This window comes from Capricornis sumatraensis, chromosome 1 (assembly GCF_032405125.1).
Source record: "Capricornis sumatraensis isolate serow.1 chromosome 1, serow.2, whole genome shotgun sequence".
Classification (NCBI taxonomy): Eukaryota; Metazoa; Chordata; class Mammalia; order Artiodactyla; family Bovidae; genus Capricornis; species Capricornis sumatraensis.
Genome location: NC_091069.1, coordinates 132,727,682 through 132,750,441, shown reverse-complemented (window position 1 = coordinate 132,750,441; position 22,760 = coordinate 132,727,682). Strand labels below are relative to the sequence as shown.

Sequence of the window (22,760 nt, the reverse complement as noted above, 5' to 3'; positions counted from 1 at the left end):
TTTCTCAAACCACAATAAAACATAGGTCGCATTAATTAATAGTCACAACTTGGCATACAGCTTTGTGTATGGAGAGAAAGGTTTATTTTCACATTTATATCCGTCTTACTGTTACTCATATTTCTGGGGAAATGGTCTGGTAGGTTTTTATTTTCCAAAATGTAAGATTCCACTTATATAAAATCATGAAATTACATGATCTAATAATAAATTCAAGATAGAAATCTGAGAATGTGAATGTACAAATGTGTAATAGTTATTATGTTTAATAAGAGTATACTGAAGTTTGCTTCTCCTTAGTTTTGAAACTTGTTAACACATTAAGAAAATAAGAATAACATTTAATTCTATACCATCTTTAAAAAAATACTAGTTGAATCAGAAATCTATTTCCTGTGATGAATGTTTGCAATGCTTCTAAGTAGAAAGGGAGAAAGCATTCCATTCGAGAAAGATGCTCTTGAATGTCATAGCTTTTGATATATAAATGCAAGCATGTCTATTAATTGTTTCTTTTTGTTTTTTGTAACATTCCAGTAACTTATCAGAGAGGAGGCGAAGCTGTGAGCAGTGGAGGGAGGTAATTATCTTGCTGGTTTTTAGATTCTAAGGGAACTTCCAGATATTTCTTCTTGTCTTGCTCGATGACATCACTTTCTTTGCTTAAAAGGTTTAACTTAAAGGTGAAATGTGTTTAAATCTTTTAGAACTCCTCCAAGAACTCCTCCATTTTTCTCTGCTTTAGAACCAAGCATGTTAACACACAAATGCAGTCGACTGGAGCTGGTGCATCTTGGGCAGTGAACACCAGAGGGAGCACTTTAACCAGAAAAGACAGACTTGCTGATTTAGCAAATCATTAAAAAGAGTTAAAGTAATTAAGTGATGGCATTTATGAAGATTAAGAAATATAGCTAGTTAACAGATACTATCAAAGAAAAAGTGTTCATTTGGAAACCCGCTGAACACAGCACTGGCTCATAAGTTGCAGGTTATATCTGTTTGTTTGCTCTTGTTATAAATTCAACATAGTTCAGTCTCCATTCACAGGGAAATATGTTGAAATAAAAGGAGAATCTAGGTAGTTTGTTAACACGGAGATTTTTTTTTTCCCCTCTAATTAAAATGAACCTCAATCCTACATTTATGACTTTTTGGTAATTATTATTCAGTGAACTTTAATATATTCACAGAGAAATCACAAATTGATGTGACAGTCGCCTGAAAGGGGCTGAAAGAAGGTATAAGTTACATGAGCCAAACATCAGAATTTTCTAAGATAATTCTTTCTTTTCAAAAACAGCAACTTCTAGCTTAGGAGGTAAGAAAAAAAAATTTTTTTTGACCAAAACCATTTTATAATTCAAATTCAGTTAACTTATTGAGTGCCCTGCTTTGTATAGTTAGATAATGTAGTTGCTCCTGGGAAAGATAAAAATGAAACATTATCCTTGAATCTGAGGAACATACCATCTGATGATAAAATTACTGAATTTAGTGTATGACAAAATGTGATAAAAGAAAGAAGAAACATAAAACTGCTAACCATCTTTAGTAAAATGCTGTACAAATCTAACAGTAAGCACTAATCTCTTCTTTTCTGGGAACTGCTGCTGGCTTCCTGTTTTCATACCTGTGAAACAAAGCTAGCCACTGAAAGACCCCACAGCAAGGGGGGTCTTCATAGGAATAAATCCACTTGATTCAGAAATTAAATCAGGGCATGTTTTTGCAACCAGGGAAATCCTATCTAAATCATAGCCTAGACATTCATGAAACAGCCTTTGGCATAAAAACATTCTCTCATGGATAAATCTGGAATGCCTGATGGTACCACCACCTCTCTGCACGTATATATTCATGGCTATAGACATCAGCTTTCTCATTAATCAGAACATAGGAAAATGCTTATTGAGCATCTTCTGTGTGTCCTGCACCAGCCTCTGTGCATGGGCATGTGCACAGATGTGTTGTGTCTCTTACACACATACACACACATACACATGTATAAAATATGGTTTTATTTTACACATGTATAAAGTATGGTTCCTGCTCAAAGGGAATTTAGAACCCAAGTAGACCAAATTATCAAGAAGGACATGGTGGGCAGGGATCTCTCATTACCAAATGATAGTTTCTTCAGCCAGACTGAACAATTACAAAGTTCCGTTTGGAAAGCATCATCAGATAGAATTAACCTTTTGAATGTAAAAATAGTATAGCAGCGAAATGGATTTATTTTAAATACCAAATAGAAATAATCTTTTTACCAAATGACAAAAGATGCTAGAATGTTATAGAGGCAACAGTTGAATAAAGATATTAGAGTCAGGGCTCAAAATGGCAGTTATATACACAATTTTAAATTTATTTATTCATCAACTCTATTTATTGAATACCTACAATGTGACAGGCACTATTCTAGTTGTCGAGGCTGCTTCAGTGAGCAAAGTCAGTACAAGTTCCTGTCCTTCTGAACCTTACATTTTGTGGGGGAGATAGAAGATTAATAATAAGCATTTTTTTAAAAGTCAGCTGTATAGTAGAAGCAGTTGGGAGGGCTTTGGAAAAATAGAACAGGGTAAGCGGATCAGGAATGCCGTGAGGAAGAGGTCTCACTAGCTATTTGGGAATGTGTGTGTGTTGTATGTGTGTCCCGTGATCCAGTTTACTAAGTATTTGTAAGCATGCGTGTGGTTCTCTGTATGTGTGTTCCATGAGCCAGTATAGTAAGACAAGGAACAGTGAGCTGGACCCCTGTACTCACTTCTCTGACGTGTCCCTAAACACTGAATTCCCTCAGGCCTCTCAGGTTCTGTGAGCCCTCTGTGGACCTCCCACCGCATCTGGTTTATGACACCTAAGTCGCAATGTCATCATCCTCACTCCTGCCTCTGTTACTGTTTTTCCTTAATCCTACCATTTTCTCCTTTCACTATCACTGTGTTGTTTCAGGTTCAATCTTCTGAACCTGATCTGTTACAAACATCCCCAGCAATCTTGCCTTCATCTGCCTTCATTAGCACTGTTTCCTGTTAATTCTCCTTGCCCAGTGGAGCCGGAATGCAATTTTGAAATACATACTGATCATGGCTCTGAGCCTCTGAAGATCCCATTTTTCAATAGAACCCACCATATTTAAAATAGCAAGTCCAAACTGGGCAATGCACATGAAGCCCACAACCTCCAGGGACTTGCAGCCCCCCCTTCATACTTCTTGGTGCCACATGCTATAAGTCACCTGTCAACTCATCTAGCAGTCACCAATACTGCATTCTTTATATGTCCTTATTATATTAGCCTGGAATATGTCCCTCCTCCCCTTGTCAGTGTGCTGAGGTTCGCCTGCTGTGTCCTCCATGAACTCTTTGTTCTATATCAATACCACAGTTAAGCATCTAATGTGTGTGTGTGTGTGTGTGTGTGTGCGTGTGTGTGTGTGTATTAGTTGCTCAGTCGTGTCCAACTCTTTGCAACCCCATGGGCTGTATCCCACCAGGCTTTCTCTGTCCATGGATTCTTCCAGGCAAGAATACTGGAGTGGGTTGCCATTCCCTTCTCCAAGCACCTGATATGAGGTAATACAATTATCTCTTGTTTATATCAGGGGTCAGCAAATTATGGCTCTGGGTCTGAATTTGGTGTTCCACCTGTTTTTGTAAGTAAAGATTTATTCAAATACAGCCGGACTCACTTGTTTACATGTTGCCCAAGACTGCTTTCCCACTAGAATAACAGAGCTGAGTAGTTGAAACAAAAAGTATATATCTCAAAAAGCCAAGATGTTTACCCTCTGAGCCTTTATAGAAATAGTTTACTAACTCCTGGCTTTAATGATTGTTTCCCACCATAGAATGTGAGATCCTAGGGTTAGAGCCTATGTGATTTATGAATTAATAATTGAATACATGAATTTTTGTAATGCAGTAATGTAATTTATTAGATTAGATCCATAAATTCAATATATGAGTTATTGATCTTTAAAAATATCACCAAAAAGTATCTAAAGAAGAGTGGGATGGCTTACCAAATAAATAAATGTCAGATTTCAGTTCAGTCCTTGATGACTTGAGAGAAAGTTTGGGGCCGTGGACATTGTCCTCTGATAAAGGAGAAGACTGAGAAAGAAGGAGAACCAGAGAGCTCTCTTGGTTCTCAAAAGTGTGAATTAGCTGTTCACAGAAAAGTGAAAATGAGGATTACGATTAAGCAAAGAAACCTCTTCTCAACTTGAAAAGGACAAAGGACTTGCAATGTAATCCAGTGAGAATCATGTAAATATTGTGACTATTTCTGTTCATTTGTTTTCCTTTTTTCAAATATCCCAATCTCCAATTCTGGGGTCATGGAGGGGTGGTTGGTGAAGCTAGTTAAAATCCAAACCACAGCACAAACCAGGAAAAAGCAGAGAAAGCCCAATAGCACATTTCCTGGCCACCGAAGGTGAGAAAGAAGCAGAACTCAGGCCTTGCTTCTCTCTAAAAGGACTGGCCACTTTCAGATCTATCCTTCACTTCTTACTGGGCTTCAAAACTCTTCAGGATGTCGAAAGAGGAGACAGCCTATAGGCAGCCCTTGTTGCTAGGCCCCTTCACTATTTTCCTCAGCTCCTGGACCCTCTAGTATTTTATTATGTGGTTTAGGAGTTCAAATAGGTTTGTTTGTGCACACGTGTGTGTGTGTGTGTGTGTGTGTGTGTGTGTGTGTGTGTGTGTGTGTGTGTGTGTTTGGAGTGAGTGAGTAGAATATCTGTGTGTGTGTGTGTGTGTTTGGAGTGAGTGAGTAGAATATCTGTGTGTGTGTGTGTGTTTGGAGTGAGTGAGTAGAATATCTGTGCGTGTGTGCGTGTGTGCGTGTGCGTGTGCACGTGTGTGTGTGTGTGTGTGTGTTTGGAGTGAGTGAGTAGAATATCTGGAGTAGGAGGAGCAGAGGAATTGAATTTAAGTTCATTTTTCCTCTTTTCTTTTGTGACACAAAATTGTCCCCTTAATATAAAATGGAAGTTAAATACAGTTTTTGCAAGCCCTAGTATCTTCCTTTCTTTAATAATACCCTTTTGAAGACAGGGAAGAAAGAGACAAAGTTCAGATGTATTAACATGAAAATATAACTAACATGAATATATGTGTATAATATGATTGAATTTACATATCTGTAATATGGTAACATTATATAATATGTTCAACACATATTAATCACTGTTACCAGCACTGTGTTTTGCTTCCGCTTCATTTCTTATTGTGGGATAGCTAAATCTGTCCCATACAGACTAGATCAGCTTCAATGTATAAAGATATCTTATGAGATTTTTAGTTTTTAAGGATGCTAACACCCTTATAAAAATAACTACATATGACTTTGACTTGCTTAGGGGTCTCTGAGATATACATATGTCATTTTAAGATTCATTATGGGCCAGTAATCATGACTCAACCTTCTTCACTAAATAATTGGCATTCCAAACACAAGTCTGAACCGAATGCCAGGATGTGAATTGTTAATCCCACTTCCTGTTGGAAAACTTGATACATATGAAAAATTCTTTCAGCCTCTGATGATATCAGAACATTTACTTTTAAAAGTGCTTTTCTGAGGGAATCATAGTAGCATAAAAATACCATCTATTCCTTTTGAACCATGTAAGTCAAGCTGTGGAAAATTTCCACTTGACCCGTACTTCAAACATACTCTAATATTTCTAGTGTCAAATATGGAGATTTATTTTTAATAACTTCAAAAGTGATAACACAGTTGGTTTAGGTTTAAGAGAAAATAAGAAAAGCTAAAGACGACTAGATGTAGACTTTCTGTAACCAACATCAATTCCAAAGGCTCCAGATATCTGTGATACAGCTTGCATTTAAATATTTTAAATTTTAACAGGTCAGCCACATCACTCTTCAAAGCATGTTTTTATCAACAGTTTTAACAGTGAATTTGTCCAGTTTTTGCATTATTCTGAAGACTTCAGACATTTCCTCACTCTTCCTTTTATTAGGAATGTTTAAGAAGGCTAGGAGTCGGACATGACTGAGCGACTTACTTTCACTTTTCACTTTCATGCCTTGGAGAAGGACATGGCAACCCACTCCAGTGATCTTGCCTGGAGAGTCCCAGGGACGGGGGAGCCTGGTGGGCTGCCGTCTCTGGGGTCGTACAGAGTCGGACACGACCAAAGCGACTTAGTAACAGCAGCAGCAAGGGTTTTTAGGAATTTAATCACTCTTCAGTACATGTGTTTATAGCTTCCTGGTTTGCAGTGTCGATTCTGCAGACAACCTACCAGTATTTGAATCCCAACTCTGTCACTCACTCACTTTCTATACCCATCAACACATTTCTTATCCTCTCTCAGGCAATTCCATTTCCTGATCTGTAAAATCTGGATAATAATAGTAACTACTCTGTAGATTATTAGAAGGAGTTAATAATATATATAAAGAAGTCAGTGCCTCACAGATTATAAACAAAAGGTAAGTATTCATTTTTATTACAGATACGTGTATACACATGAATACATACATAGGTATACAGTTATATAAATTATAAATCCAGATTTTCATTTGAAGTGAATTGTTCCTCAGGTAATCATCATTTGCATCTTAAGTTTCCTTGGTTGACTGTATGTCAGAATGGAAACCATGACAGTGACTCTAATGGGCTTCCCAGTGGCACTAGGTGTAGAGAATCTGCCTGCCTGCACAGAAGACATAGGAGATGAGGGTTCCATCCCTTGGTCGGGAAGATACCCGGAAGGAGGCCATGGCAACCCGCTCCAGTATTCTTGCCTGGGGAATCCCATGCACAGAGGAGCCTGGGCTCCAGTAGGGGTTTCCAAGAGTCAGACACGACTGAGCGTGCACACACACACACATTCCACACACACACAAGTTAAATGTCAGGTTCTTCCCAGCTAAATGAGAAGCATGGTTTTTACATTTTAACAAAGAAAATGAAACCATGAAGGAAATCTTTTCCGAATCTGCAGTGCCGGTCTGTTTATTGTGGATCTGACAGTATTCCTGCATCATCACCTCTTTTGCTGAATTATCAGTTGGAGTCAAGGTTGGAAGAGGACCTCAGGACTGCCACGCTGAACTTATGTCTGTGTCTCTGGCACTGGTGGTTCAGGCTTGCCATTAGTAACTGCTGATGTCCTTTGCATTCCCAATACAGAGTGAAAGAGGATTAACATCTGTTGTTCCAAAAAAAAAAAACATTAACACTCATATTTCTTAGAGTGGACATCACTGTTTTACCAGATTTAATTCAGTAGCTTTCTTTTGTTTATATAGGGATTTATGGCATTTTACATTGTCACCATCAGAAATTGTTGACAAGCTTACAGAACTGTGGACTGAAACACTGATGAGGCTCTCCACAAAATGTCACAGAGCCCAAGATGCACTCTCTCTGAGACATGGTTTTGGAGAAGAGTATGCAAATATGCTTACTGTGAAGGTTCCTTTATCTAAGTAAAGAGCTTGTTCCATTTTTTAATGAAATTGTGAGAAGAATTTAATGGGTTTTTTAATGGGTCAAAAACTAAGAAATGCAAACTCTCTTAACTTGAGTATTCTGTAAGCTATTAAAACACTGAAAAATACAAGTATCCACCTTTTTAGAATCTTCCCTGGTGGCTCAGAGGTTAAAGCGTCTGCCTCCAATGCGGGAGACCTGGGTTCAATCCCTGAGTCGGGAAGATCCCCTGGAGAAGGAAATGGCAATCCACTCCAATATTCTTGCCTGGAGAATCCCATGGACGGAGAAGCCTAGTAGGTTACAGTCCACGGGGTCGCAAAGAGTCGGACACGACTGAGCAACTTCACCTCACCTCACCTCACCTTTTTAGAGTCCATGTTTGGTTTTTAGTCTGTGACTGAAGAAGCAGTAAAGCATTAGAAACTGCAGTGTTTTAAGTCTCTGCCTGTTTACAGTGTAATGGCTATATAAACTGAGGTGCGTCTCAGAACATTACATTTTACTTGCCTTGTCTATAAAATAAAAAGAATGATAATATCTTTCAGCATAATTGACCAAATTATTTGTGAGGATAATAAGATGAAGAATGGGTTGGAATTCGGAATAGGCAATGTTATTTGCTACTTACATAACACTTGCTTTTATACATGCTTTTTTTTCCTTTAGGCCAGGACTTCTCAACATCAGTGAACCTGCCACACAGCCATGGCTGGCAGACACATGGCCTAACACTGGGAACAATCACAATGACTGCTCCATCAATTGCTGCACGGCAGGCAATGGGAACAGTGACAGCAACTTGACCACGTATAGTCGCCCAGGTTAGAGGCACAGAGATAGCTTGATACACAAGCTCAGCATTGTTAGAAACAGGCCATGAGGAGATAACTTCCCTTTTCTTCTCCCTAAGTTGGAAAGGAAATTTAATCAATATGTTCATGAAATATTAACCACTGTTTAGCAAATTAGCCTGATTCAAGTTATGTTCTCCATCCTTAGATCTCCACACCTCACTCTGCACCCAAAAATGTTTCCCAGTATGTGAAGGGAGAATGGAGGATATAAATTCTAGAATAAATAGCAAATAAGGAAAAATGAAATTATGTAGAAGTAGTTATCCTCATAAAAATGTGTGTAATTATAATTTTAGTAGATTGTAGTTATTTAGAGTATTTATTTTAAAGATTTTGAGGGCAAAGCAAATCAAAAGACCAACCAACAAATATAAAGTCTGAGAGATCCAAATTTTTAATGGCAGTAACAACAACAATAAGAATAATTATATGATGGCAAAAAAATAATTTTAAATTAAAGCTAACTGAAATTCAAAAATGTTATTGTATAATAGTAAATTTTTGTAGGATACAAGAAATATATACCTTTTGCAGCTGTGTATGCTAATACTTGGAGAAGGCAATGGCAACCCACTCCAGTACTCTTGCCTGGAAAATCCCATGGACAGAGGAGCCTGGTAGGCTGCAGTCCATGGGGTCCCGAAGAGTCAAATCCAACTGAGCGACTTCACTTTCATTTTTCACTTTCATGCATTGGAGAAGGAAATGGCAACCCACTCCAGTGTTCTTGCCTGGAGAATCCCAGGGATGGCAGAGCCTGGTGGGCTGCCGTCTATGGGGTCGCACAGAGTTGGGCACGACTGAACTGACGTAGTAGTAGTAGTATGCTAATACTAATTGTGTCTTTGGGGTTCAGAAATATGTGTGGTGAATTGCTTGATAAAATTTCATGCTAAAACATGACAGTAAACTTTGGATGTAGAGTATGCAATATTTAAAAGAATAAACAAAATTGTAAGTAATTCTTAAAAAAAACCTTTAAGCATGCATTCACAGTATAGGAAATATTGGAAGAGTCATGAAGTATCAAAATATATGACTATAAAAATAACCCATGGAATTAAGAAAAAGGAAAATAAAATATGGCATTTAAGTAAAAATTATGATGTACCATAAAGAACAAATTATAGTCTCCATTGAATTTGGATATGAAAATGATGCAATCATGTGACCAAGTCCCTATTCTTCAGAGGTCAGTGTTCTAGTTATCTAGGCAGAGAAGTGCTCACATAATTATAAGTAAAAGAAAGATTATGCTGAGGCCAATAAAAGAAGAAAGTGACAACATTTTTGTAAATTAATATGAAGAGCTGAGTTATCCAGCATGGTAGCCTCTGGCTTCAGGTGGCTATTTAAATAAAATATCATTTAAAATCCAGTTCCTCATATGCACTAGCCACATTCTGAGTGCTCAGTAGCCACATGTGGCTATTGTATTAGAGAGTACAAAATAGAACATGTTCATCTCAGAAAGTTCTGTTGGATAGCACTCATATGGAAATACTGGCAAAGAAAAATGAGATTGCCAAAACTATATTGCCATTAAAAATATTTTAACAACTCTTACATGAAGCTTAATACCTAAAAATTAGATAAAAGCCAGATTAATTAAATACCTCTGATCCCTGATCTTTTGTTGTTAAAATACAAAGTAATTGAATTCATTAGGGTAGAGAAGTTGCCAATTTTTCTTAAAACTATATTCATTTTTACATCTTCAGTAGTAGCCATATTAATTCATCAGTTCTTACGATTTAGTTGAAAACTCATCCTCAAGGTGAACTTGTTAATGTTGCAGCCACTATGCATAAAATAGTGGTATTTTTACTATTATAATGTAACTAAATTTTTATTTAAATAATATTTTAGTTTTAAATGATGATTTTAGTTCTTCCTGCTATTTTAACATTTTCAAATGCAGATCTTAAGTATTTCTCTCTATATATATTACTTATTTCACTCTTAAATATTTAAATGAAGGAAAAATTAGAGTGAAATTGAAATATTAGACAGATTATTACAGGTGTTATTTGATTAAATTGCCCTGGGTACTATGATTCATTTGGCCATCATTATTGTCATTTTATATATCTTGAGGTATCATTATGAAACCATGCAAAATGACTATATAATAGCTTTTCTTGATAATGATTATCTTGCGTGACCAAAGGAAAAAACTAATAAAATTCTCCTGAGTATTGTTTACTATCACTTTACCTCTGTTCCTCATTTTTCTGAATAGAGGTATTTTGTACAATATTGAAATCTCAAGTTGTCTGATCTGAGGGCAGAGGTTTTTGCAGGGAGGGAGAAGGTCTGGACTAAACCTATTAGCCTTGTTCTGTTGCTTTAACAGCTAGCTAGTAACTTCAAATAGTTCAATAATTCCAGATTAGAAAATATAAACTTGGCACATAAAGATATTCATGTATATATTCTCTTAGTGCCTTTCCCATTAATGTGATTGTTAAAGGAAAATTACTTAAATCAAGTTCATTATTTATAAACTACATAACACTAACTGAAGTTCAGAATTATTTAGTCTCCATATAAATTATATGTCCTCTCTTACTCCCTGAATTTTTTTTTTGAAAGAACATTTGATTCTGTTCTTTAGAAAGGACATAAGAATACTTGGTCCTTTTTATTCATCGTATTTAAGCCCATTTATACTTTATATAACAATTTTACTGTGACTCACAAAGCTTCTTACAAAGAAATTTAAAACGAATAACCATGCGGAATGACTTTTTCCTTTTCCTCTCCATTGCACGTAGCTGATTGTATAGCAAATTATAACAACCAACTGGATAACAAACAAACAAATCTGATGCTCCCTGAGTCAACTGTTTATGGTGATGTGGACCTTAGTAACAAAATCAATGAGATGAAAACCTTCAATAGCCCAAATCTGAAGGATGGGCGTTTTGTCAATCCATCAGGGCAGCCCACCCCTTATGCCACCACCCAGCTCATCCAGTCAAACCTCAGCAACAACATGAACAATGGCAGTGGAGACTCTGGTGAGAAGCTCTGGAAGCCACCCGGACAGCAGAAACAAGAAGTGGCACCGATTCAGTATAACATCGTGGAGCAGAACAAACTGAACAAAGGTGAGGGGACTTGCCCTTATTCCCACCGTTTTCTGTATTGGCTTCCTCAACCCGTCAGCACCACATGCCAACGCTTGTCTGGAACTCGCGAGTGAGATCTGTCTTTTGTCACTAAGGTTTTCTGATTTCTTTGGTTTCAAAATTTCCAGTGTTGAAAGTTAATTAGCACAACAATAACCTTGGAAAATTGATTTTATAATAATATATAAGTATTTCCAAATGGTTTTGAGATTAATTTAAATTTAATCGTAGGTGAGGGATTGCTCCGGACAGAATCTTTTATTCATAAGGCAGACGTACAGCCATCACAATACCTCACCTTTTAAATAAATAGACTCCCATTCTTTCCACTCGAGAGTGGAAGATAATTGCTTCTACATGGTCATATAAATGAGTGGCATTTTTATATCAAACTGAAAAAAAAATTAAGCTTGAACTGGAGAAGTGGTTCAATTTTTTATATTTCTCCTACCTCTTGTGGTTACTAAGACTGCTGCAATGTATGATTTTAGACCCTAAATTTCTTTGACCTGATTGAAGTCTGTCAGGATAGAACCTAACGTAAATTGAGTTCAGTGTTAACTTCTAACTGCAGAATAGTATTTTATGGCCTGAGGGGAATGTTTCTCTATTGTAAAATGGGTGAGTCGGAAGGGATAGGTATTTGATTTCTTTGTAGTTCCTTTAGGTTACTGCTTTAGTAACATGATTTACAAAATTATACCTCTAGAAATAAAGGGAATGCTCTAATTTGAATAAGTGAGGACAGTTTTGTATGAGTGTCCCAGTAAAGGGTACATTTAATTGCAGATAATTAGAAACACAGATTTCTTTTTTTTTTAGGCTTGAGTTGGAAATGTTTTTTTCAAAGCTGAATGTATTACAGTCGGAAATTACCAAGAGATAGTGTTATATGTTTTACTTTAATAAGTCAGCCATCTTGCTTTATTCCCAGTTTAAGAAAACATTTGATTGGTATAATAACCCAATTCAGTAGATATTTTCTAGCCATTTTTTTCTTGAAGTATAGTTGAGGTACACTCTTGCAGCAGTTACAGGTGTGCAATGTAGTCATTCACAATTTTTTAAGGTTACACTCCATTTATAGTTACATAATACTGGCTACATTCCTTGTGTTGAACAGTATATCCTTGTAGCTTATTTATATATAATAAAGGTATTAGTCCCTCACCTGTATGCCCCTCCCCCATCCTCTCCCTGCTGATAACCACTAGTTTGTTCTATCTGTGAATCTGCTTCTTTTTGTTATATTCACTAGCTTGTTGAATTTTTTAGATTGCAACTATAAGTGATATCATGCAATATTTGTCTTTCTCCATGTGACTTTTTTCACTTAGCATAATACATGAGTTCATGGCAAAGATGAATAGGAGAGGTTCCGTAATCAGAGAGTTTACAGTGGGAGTTCAAACTATTGTCATATTATTCCTGCAGAGTATACGGTTTTATTGTGGACTTTGGAACAGTCTGACAGTCCTCTGTACAAATATTTCAGAGCTGTGATATATTGTTTATACTGCTTATAAACAGACTTGGTATGCCAAACTATAGTAAAGACACTGGAATGCAGCTTTACTGATAGACTATTACTCAGTACATTCCAGGGGTGAGTTTTTCACTCAGATTTTCACCTCTCCCTAAGCAAGCAGAAGTATTTGTGGAAGACTGAGATACTTCGTCTTCTTATCTGTATTTTTAATTAGACATAATCTTCCTGGCAAGTTTCAGGTTTATGTTTTATTATTTTTTAATGATTCACAGATATGACATTTTCTCAATTTATTATTATTAAAATTATTTTGTTACCATATTTTTAAAGATAAGAAGTCAAGCAAAGCTGACTTATGCCTTAGCTGATTTATAAGTGTTTTAAAGAAAAGAAATAGTCCCTGGTAGGATTCTTTCATACTTATGTTTAGCCTGATTCATGTAAAGAAGACACAGAGAGTTTGTAGTTTACATATCTTAAAGTAGACATGTTTAAAGATCTTCATTTTTTCTTGACGTTTCATCCTAAACACGTGTCCATCTTAGCAAGTGATCAATATGATAATTTAAAAGCTTAATCCTTGGTAAGTGATTGAGGCACCAAAATAAATGTGTAACTTTTTTTTTTCCCATCTGAAATGTCCAGATTATCGTGCAAATGACACAATTGCTCCAACTATCCCATACAACCAGTCATATGACCAGAATACTGGAGGATCCTACAACAGTTCAGACCGGGGTAGTAGTACATCAGGTAAGTAAGGGAAACCAAGGAGAAGGCCAATCTCTCCTTTAAAGAGATGGTACATTCCTTCAGCTTGAATGCTAATGATCTGAAATATGACATGGCTAATCACTTTATATGATTTGAATCTTCCAGGCATAGGTCTAGTCTCTGCAAAGTGAACTACTGTCCACTCATTGAACCATTTTATGTCCTATTTGGTAATGAAGATTGAGGCTCCTATTTTCTTCCCTTTTTAAGGAGCTCTATTAAAGCCAGAAGCATGACTGAATCTTTAAAGGCTGTTGAAACACTTTTTCCATTTCAGCAAAAATATAACTAAAAATATTGCACATCCAGTTAATCTGCTAACTGTGTTACCATTTGAAGGTAGTCTGTTAAAGCATATGAAACTTCAGCACACTTGAGTAGAATCAAAAGCCCAAGAAATAGTATCATGAGATTTAGGTACAATTGGAACCTGCCTCCGTTAATGATCTCTCTATCCCTTACTTAGTTCTTGCTCTAAAATCTCGTGAAGCAACCTCCCGACGTCAGTGTGTGCGAGCCTCAGAAGCCACACCGCAGCCTCTCCCCTGTGGTTTTCATGCTGTGGCAGCTGTTTGCCAGCTGTTTTCCTGATAGTGGCTGCAGATGGGAGCTTGCTGGCACTTAAGCCCTGTTTTTCTAATTAAAGGCAGTTCATTATTAGAACGAACATGTGGCAAGTCACACCACAGTGAGGACAAAACCAATTGATCTTGACTCTAGTTTGTTTCTCCAGGAGAGGGTAGATATATTACTTCCTAGAAACTGGATTAAAGTTGCCAGTAGGTGCTTTTAGCCAAATGTCTCTACTCCTCTTCTGTAATGAATATGGTATTTGCATTTTACCATCTTGCCTTGATGAAGGCATGCTGATTTGGCATTTTCTAGCCTGTGTTTTGTCACGGATTGAAATTGTTCCCAGTTGAATTAAGGAAGTTAAGAATAGCTCTATACCTTTTTAGATCTGCTCTTGTTTTACTATGTATTGTTTGATTGTTTTTTTAACAAATCTTATCAAATGACTTTTTATATTTTTTAAAGTAGGTAAACTCTAAACTATAAAATAGATACTAGAAAAGAGCTAGATTGACAGATTATTACTCAGTACATTCCAGGGGTGAGTTTCCTATTTGGATTCTCACCTCTGCCTAAGTAGGCAGAAGCATTAAGCATTTCTAAATTAAGAGAAAATTTTCAAAAATGTCCTCTTGGGACAACTATACAATGTGTTTTTATATTTGATATCCCATGCCATTTCTTCTTTGAATTCTTAGGCACTTAAAGAGAAAAATGTCTTAATGAAAAAAAAAAAAAGGATTCTAGGTTGTTATTCAGTTGCCTTTCTCCATGCCTCAGTTTAGATACATAGATCCTAATGTTCTGCTGCTACTTGGTATTTAGTGTTCTGTGAATATGCGGTAAAAAGGTCCCATGATGTGAAATCTGGTGGTAATTAGGGGAGAGAATGAGGCAATTAAATGAAGTATAGGCGAGATTTGTGATGTAAGGCTTTTCAGGACAGGTAGAGTTGTTACAGTGGATGACTGCCAGGAAATCAAGACAAAGGCTGTGAGTACAGTCAGCTCCTCAGTACATGCACAGCCATTCCAAGACAAGACAAGTGAGTGGAGGAAGAGAGAACAGAGGCAGAAGCCTGGCCATCATAACTTACAAAGAACAGCCTGTCCCTCAGCCCACACCTGGTGCAATAACAGACTAGTGCAAGGACGTCTGGCTTCACAAACACTGTCATTTGAAAATTCCCAAGGGACTTAAAAACTAAGTCTCATTGAATATATTCAGACCTGTTTCATGTACCATGTGAGTTGGATCTTTTCTCTTTCAGAAAGGTGTTTTTTTTTTTTCCTAAAGACAATTTGCTGAATTTAAGGGATCATATGAGAAAAATAATTATAGACTCATTGTCTGTAATCTGCGTAATAATGTAGAATATATCCTATTGGAGGAGGAGAACAACCATTTTATCTCCAAATATCTTTGACCTAACATTATTTTAAAATGAATATACCAAAATGTGCAGCTACCTATGTTTAAAGAATATGCCAAATCTAATACCAGAATGTTGGGCAACTTGAATAATTGAGCTATTTTAAACTTTTAAGAATGTTCAAGCAACATTATTTCACTCTAAGCCATAATTTTATAGAAACAGTGGCTAAAAACACTTCGGCTCCTTTTTAGAAACCATTTTTCTGCTTCTTTTGTTGTTAGATATATTAGTTCTTCCAGCAATTATTTTCATCTGCACCTGTCTTTCTGACAAAACTAGTAATTTCATTGTGCCTAAAATGTTTCAGTGGACAAGTACAAATTATATATACTCGGTAATTTAATGCAACAGTGGAAATGTAATAGATCGTATCTGTATCATATTGTATTTTAGGTTCCAGCAATTAAATAATAGAAAGGCACTTCAGAAAGTATGTCTACAGCTCATTTGTTTTAGATGATAATCCATAATGCAATTAATTGCTGTAAGAAGATCACTATTAATGATATGACTTATAAAAATTCATTTATGGTTTTATTGCTCTTTCACTATTTATTTTGCACTTAAACTTGTCAGTATTCTGCATTTTCTTTTGTACAAAGTTCTGTTTAAAATTTAAGAAGAAAACTTTCTTTACCTCTGTATATAAATTATAAAATCATATTTACAGAACATAATCTGTGGATTATTAATAATATATGGATTATTAATCTGTGGATAATAGAAAAGCTTTAAAATTCAGAAATAAAAGTTGCCTTTTATTTCTTTCCAAGGGAGTCAAGGGCACAAGAAAGGGGCACGGACACCCAAAGTACCAAAGCAAGGTGGCATGAACTGGGCAGACCTACTGCCCCCTCCCCCAGCACATCCTCCTCCTCATAGCAACAGTGAAGAGTACAGCATCTCTGTAGATGAAAGGTAAGAGGGATTTTAGGACCGATGTAGGTGGAGCAATAGGATTCCCTAAACCAATATTAAGTAATTACTAAACTAAATCATCTGGGGAGACTGATTCTTAGGGTCCATGGACATTTGTCTCTGAATAAAACAATATTGATGGGTCAGCACGACTTAGAAACCCTCTTCAGTTTTGCAATAACAAAAGTAATTCATATCTTAGAAGCTTCTTTTGGAATTCAGAATTATGAGTCATGAATACATACATACATACACACACACACCCATTCACATACACACACAAAGTTTACATATTTATAAGTATTTTAAATTATATACATGTAATTAACATACATGATCATGACTATATATGAGATCACATATATCACACTATATTTGATTTTGTATTTTTCAAATACCAAAACTTCTGTTGTATATCTCTGAATTTTCATATATAAAGTGTATGGATTTATACCACAGCTCCAGCATCCTGAAAACTGTTTGCTGTCAGATATTATCACATTCTGCTGAAAACTGTAGAAGTTTAAACTTTGCTGAATTGTTTCTCACACAGATTTAACTAGTGTAAAGAACCCACATGACAGCAGTTAGAGAGTTAGCATGTTTCTTCCTCACGCCAGGGTCTGTAGAACTAGATGTGGTACCACCCAACAAAACAAAAACAGCAGCTTCACTCGGGTGATCAATGGAAGAGAACGCCTTTGATACAGAGAATTAACTCAGAAAATGCAGAATTGGCCCAGAAATAGTCTTTCTAAAGACTGCTATTGAAATGAAGACATTGTTCTTTCATTCTCCACAAAAAAAACACCAAAAAACAGTTTTAGAGTTCCAACTATGACAGGAAACAAAGTCTCTTTACTTTTATTTTCTAATCACTGGATTAGCAAATACTGAACCATTGATCCCCAGAAAAATGCAAGGGTAGGTTCCTGTAAGCTCTGGTTACATTTTTGTCAGTCTATCCATACATAGACGGAGAAGGCAATGGCACCCCACTCCAGTCCTCTTGCCTGGAAAATCCCATGGATGAAGGAGCCTGGTAGGCTGCAGTCCATGGGGTCGCTAAGAGTCGGGCACGACTGAGCGACTTCCCTTTCACTTTTCACTTTAATGCGTTGGAGAAGGAAGTGGCAACCCACTCCAGTGTTCTTGCCTGGAGAATCCCAGGGACAGGGGAGCCTGGTGGGCTGCCGTCTCTGGGGTCGCACAGAGTCGGACACGACTGAAGTGACTTACCAGCAGCAGCAGCAGCAGCAGCCATTCTTAGAACTTCCCTGGTGGCTCAGATGGTAATCTGCCTGCAGTGCAGGAGACCTGGGTTCAACCCCTGGGTAAGAAAGATCCCTGGAGATGGAAATGGAGATCCATACATAACCTTCTGTTATATGTGTTTTTGTTTAAAGACACCTTATGTAATATATATTGTTGATTCATTAACATTGAATTCCCAGCCAACAGCACTGTAAGTCATTCCTGAGCAAAGCTTATCTAATTCACATATTTTCTCCACTGAGGGACATTATAGCCTTCTTGCCCTTGGGAACCCCAGACAGCCCTAAAGAAGTACACCTGGGGGTCGTTTTTACCAGGGAACTCACCATCATAAGGGCTTCCCTGGTCGCTCAGTCGGTAAACAATCTGCCTACTAGTGCAGGAGACCTGGATTTGATCCCTGGGTCAGGACAGTCCCAGGAGCAGAAAATGGCAAGCAACTCCAGTATTCTTGCCAGATTATACAGATACTTGCCTGTGTTGTGTAGGTCCTCATATTTTATTCTGTAGGCAACTAAAGAGCCACTTATTACCCTAAAACAGGTGACTAACCGGAGAGTGGTGCTCATTATAATAAAAAGCAATGTGAGAAATAGATTCTAGAGATTTTTAGAAGTAGAGTAGACTGTATTGGTGTTTTTCTTTACCTGTGGCAGATTCATGTTGATGTATGGCAAAACCAATGCGATATTGTAAATATTGTAAATACAATATTGTAATTAACCTCCAATTAAAATAAATATATTTATATTAAAAATAAAATTAAATTAAAAAAAGAAGTAGAGTAGAAATGAACTGGGGAACAGTTTAAGGTAGAAGAGAGGAATGTCAAAATGAGTACAACAGACATAGGAAACACAGGAGGAAGCTCACAGATAGTGGGATTTGTTCATTAAAAGAAGATATAAAGATACGAAGAAATCATGTTATATGAGTATCAACTTTTCCTGAGTTCTGGTAAACAAGGTAGGGAATAAATAAGATAGAAGGGTAACATGAACATGATTTATATAATGTATCAAGTTACTGCCATTCTAATTAGTAATTGTGTACCCTGAGGTAAACGGGAAAGGAAAAAATGTTCACCAGATTCATTTAGAGCTTCCACATAGCTCTAACGGTGGAGGAAAGGGGACATTTTATAGTTTGTTGATTATTTTATTTATTGTGTTTTTCATTCACCATCCTAAATGCAAGCCAACTATACTATATTTTGTGCTCAACCAAAGAAATAGTGATTTATTATGATTTTAGAGGAAAAGTGGATTGTATTGGGCTAATAAGTTGATCTCCAATGCATCTTCCTCCAGGGGGATTTTCAAGAGTAATTTTTCTCAGAGTTTAGCATATTGTCTTTGGATTATTTTCAAGACCATCCTGAATAGTCCTTTAGAGATCATGTTGAGTTGGAGGGATTGAAGAGATCAAACACATTTGGGGTTTACTAAATTAAACTTTGTTAGATTTCTTTATTGCATGACTTCTCAGAGCCTATAATGAGCCAACTGAATTGTAATCCCATGGAGAAAACTTTGTTATCTATAGCAATGCACACATCTTTATGACAGTGAGCTATTTTTTTTTTTTTAAACAATACCTCCTCTGATTTTTTGGAAATTCTTATTTATTTATTCATGGCTGCACTGGGTCTTTGGTGCTGTGTGTGGGCTTTCTGTCTTTGCAGGGAGCAGGCCCTGCCCCCTAGTTGGGGTACGTGGGCTTCTCATTGTGGTGACTGCTCTTGTTGAGCAGCATAGACTCTGGGTGAGGGGCTTCAGTAGCTCCAGCACACAGGCTCAGTAGTTGTGGCACACGAGCTCAATTGCCCAGCAGCATGTGGGATCTTCCCAGACCAGGCATTGAACCCGTGTCCCCTACATTGGCAGGTGAGTTCTTAACCACTGGACCATGAGGGGAGTCCCAACAAGACCTTCTGAAGGTGGCCTGAAAGCAATTCAACACTAAGATTTCGCTCACTCTGCAGATAGTTCATTGGAACAACCTGAAGTGAGTCTAAGTGTCCTTATGATTTGTTCTAGCTATGACCAGGAAATGCCATGCCCCCTGCCCCCTGCACGGATGTATCTGCAACAAGGTGAACTAGAAGAGGAGGAAGATGAACGAGGTCCCACTCCCCCTGTGCGGGGAGCCGCCTCTTCTCCGGCTGCCGTGTCTTACAGCCATCAGTCCACCGCCACTCTCACGCCCTCTCCGCAGGAAGAACTCCAGCCCATGCTACAGGATTGTCCCGAGGAGGTGGGCCATGGGCAGCACCAGCCTGACAGGAGGTATGGGGGTCATTCGGCTTCTTCACTAACAGATTGGCTCATTGCCACTCCTAAGTGGCATTTACAGAATGCTCTTACCCGAAGTACTTTTCAGGTCACGTGGGCTTTTTTTCCAGTATCATCACACAGGAAGCCCTCCCTGGTAATTAGCATATCAAGTAATAGTCTTGATCAGAACATTAGATTAATTGATCTCAGTGAACTTGCAACCGTAAAATAATGTGCCTTAATTCTCACCCACTTAGGATAATTGCATTCATAAACACATGGAGACCATGTAGTAAATATATGGGTTGCTAATCTTTTTTTTTTTTAATCTGATAACATCTTATTGACAATGGGTGGTTTTGTCTTTTAGTTTTCTTTATGCGTGGCCATGCCATGTCTTTAGTCTGTGAAGGAGAGGCTTTCCTCCTGTCTTTTCAAATTCAGACTGCAGAGTGATTTGTTCTTTAAAAGCTGTAATGTTACAGGATGAATTTGGTATATTCATTTTGTGTTGACTTCAGGTATCTTTACTTTGGTTGAGGTGTTAGCTTACAGTCCTTTTGTCTAAGCTACTAATAGTATGTTTCAAATTACTTTTTAAATTACCTATTTCCTCACCATCCTCCTCTGTGTTACAAATGGTACCCAGTACCTTCCTCCTGGCAAACTCTTCTTTGTTCTTTTGAAAAGGTCCACCTCTTTACGTTTCTTGATCGTGATCAAAAATCAGCTTTGTGTGTATGTCTTAGACTTTTTAACCTATGTATTCAGCATTGCCAACCAGCACGTTTGTTAGGCACAAATCCTTCACTTGTCATTTCTACCACATAAAAGCTATTACTGCATCATATCAGCACTTCTCTCATTGTTGATGATTTTATTTGTAGTATTTTATTGTCCTTGACATATTATATATATATATTATTTTCTGTATCCTTAATTTCATTTGAAACTGAGTATATTATTTGCCCCAGAAGATCTCCCCTCAATATTCTTGAATGACTAACAAATTCTGGTTTATGCTGCTTGAATTCTGTAGATCAAAACAGAATTTGCAGTGCTTTGAACTATTCTATCAGTAAGAGGTTATTACCAAATTTAACTCATATACTCTGTAAAATGAGGGAAGTAGTTAAATTTTCTTCTGCGTGACAAGGGGGAAGTTGGATTGCCAGACATTTAAATTTAATGTTATTAACCCATGGAACTTCAGGAAGATTGAGAACAAATAAGACATCTCTTTTCCCTATTAAGGTCACAACCATCTCTGCTGCCACTCTTATTCAGAGAAAATGAGATGCTAATAGAAGCTGTTAGCTCTGAAATATCTCAACATTCTTTTCTCATTCTTTCAAATTACCTATTTCCTCAGCATCCTCCTCTGTGTTACAAATGATACCCAGTATCTTCTTCCTGGAAAGCACTTCTTTTGTTTTCCTTAGGTCAACCTCTTCACCTTTCTTGATCACAATCAAAAATCGGCTCATCTATCTTGCCTTTTCAGCCTTTTCCTCTTGATTCAATCCTTTCTCCTTACAGTTAACCCTATTACTTTTTAAACTTCCCTTAGCCTCCCCTTTTTTATGCTGCTCTTTGTCTCTCCTACTCTGTAGGATTCTTTGATCACTTTTACTTTCCTAATTCTTATTCACACCTCAGTCCTCTGAATGCTGGCTTATACCATTTACTTCCATCAGGCTTCAGAAAGTAACCACTGAATCATCAATATAAAGCCTTCTCTTAGTTTTTTTCCATTATCTTACTACCATTTCCCCAATTAAATTATTCACCAAGTCCCTTCATTTCTAACTCCAAAGTACTCTTGATTTTGTTCCTATGTTTTCTTTCCTAGAGCCCCTCAGGCAGGCCCTCAGTCCTGGTGCCTTTAAATACGATTGTATCCCTGCATTGATCACCACTTATCTCACCTTCTCTGTCCACTCTCCACATTGTTTTTCTTTACCCACCAGTCTAGTAATGTTACTGCACATTCAGAGCCAAGTCTTACTATTTAGCCCTGTTTTAATACCTTTTATTGTCCTTTTTCCTTTACTTACCTCTTCCCTCCCAACACTTCCACACATCCACTTTTCTGATTAGTCTGTTTGAAATTCCCTGAATTTACCTTGAGCTCACCAGCAGCTTGTCAGCAATGCCAGGAACCAGCCCACAGAAGGTAGTACTGGAGCTAGCGGTGGGGGTCAGGCTGCTCTTGCTTCCATGACTGTCACCAGAATCCTTAGTGTCCTCCTTGAGCACAGGTGTCTTGGTACGTGCTGTTTCTCTTGATGGCCTGGCCAGCATTTTTCATCTTTCCAAGCTCTGTTCAGATGTACCACCTCTGCAACTTTCTTCTTGTTGCCTGGCAAAAATTTACTCATCTTGTTCTTTACTCTTCGTAATGGTCTGTTCACCACTCTGTTACCACAGTAATCAGGTTTTCATGTTGCATTAACACTGGCGATTTGTGTCTCTTTCCCTGTTTAAATCAAAAGCTCTTTGAGAGCAATACTTATGTACTGCTCCCGTCATCATGTTCCACAAAACTTT

The 22,760-nt window shown here is 37.4% G+C and overlaps 1 protein-coding gene across 1 annotated transcript in view; it reads left to right on the top strand.

Annotated features, from left to right (window-relative positions):
• ROBO1 (roundabout guidance receptor 1) overlaps positions 1 to 22,760 on the top strand; it is a 449,648-nt gene that overhangs the window by 398,676 nt on the left and 28,212 nt on the right. The window contains exons 19-24 of the mRNA XM_068975047.1: positions 538 to 580; positions 8,149 to 8,303; positions 11,114 to 11,449; positions 13,605 to 13,712; positions 16,515 to 16,659; positions 19,974 to 20,222. Coding sequence (XP_068831148.1) covers positions 538 to 580; positions 8,149 to 8,303; positions 11,114 to 11,449; positions 13,605 to 13,712; positions 16,515 to 16,659; positions 19,974 to 20,222 — 1,036 coding nt within the window. The remainder of the gene's footprint in view (positions 1 to 537; positions 581 to 8,148; positions 8,304 to 11,113; positions 11,450 to 13,604; positions 13,713 to 16,514; positions 16,660 to 19,973; positions 20,223 to 22,760) is intronic.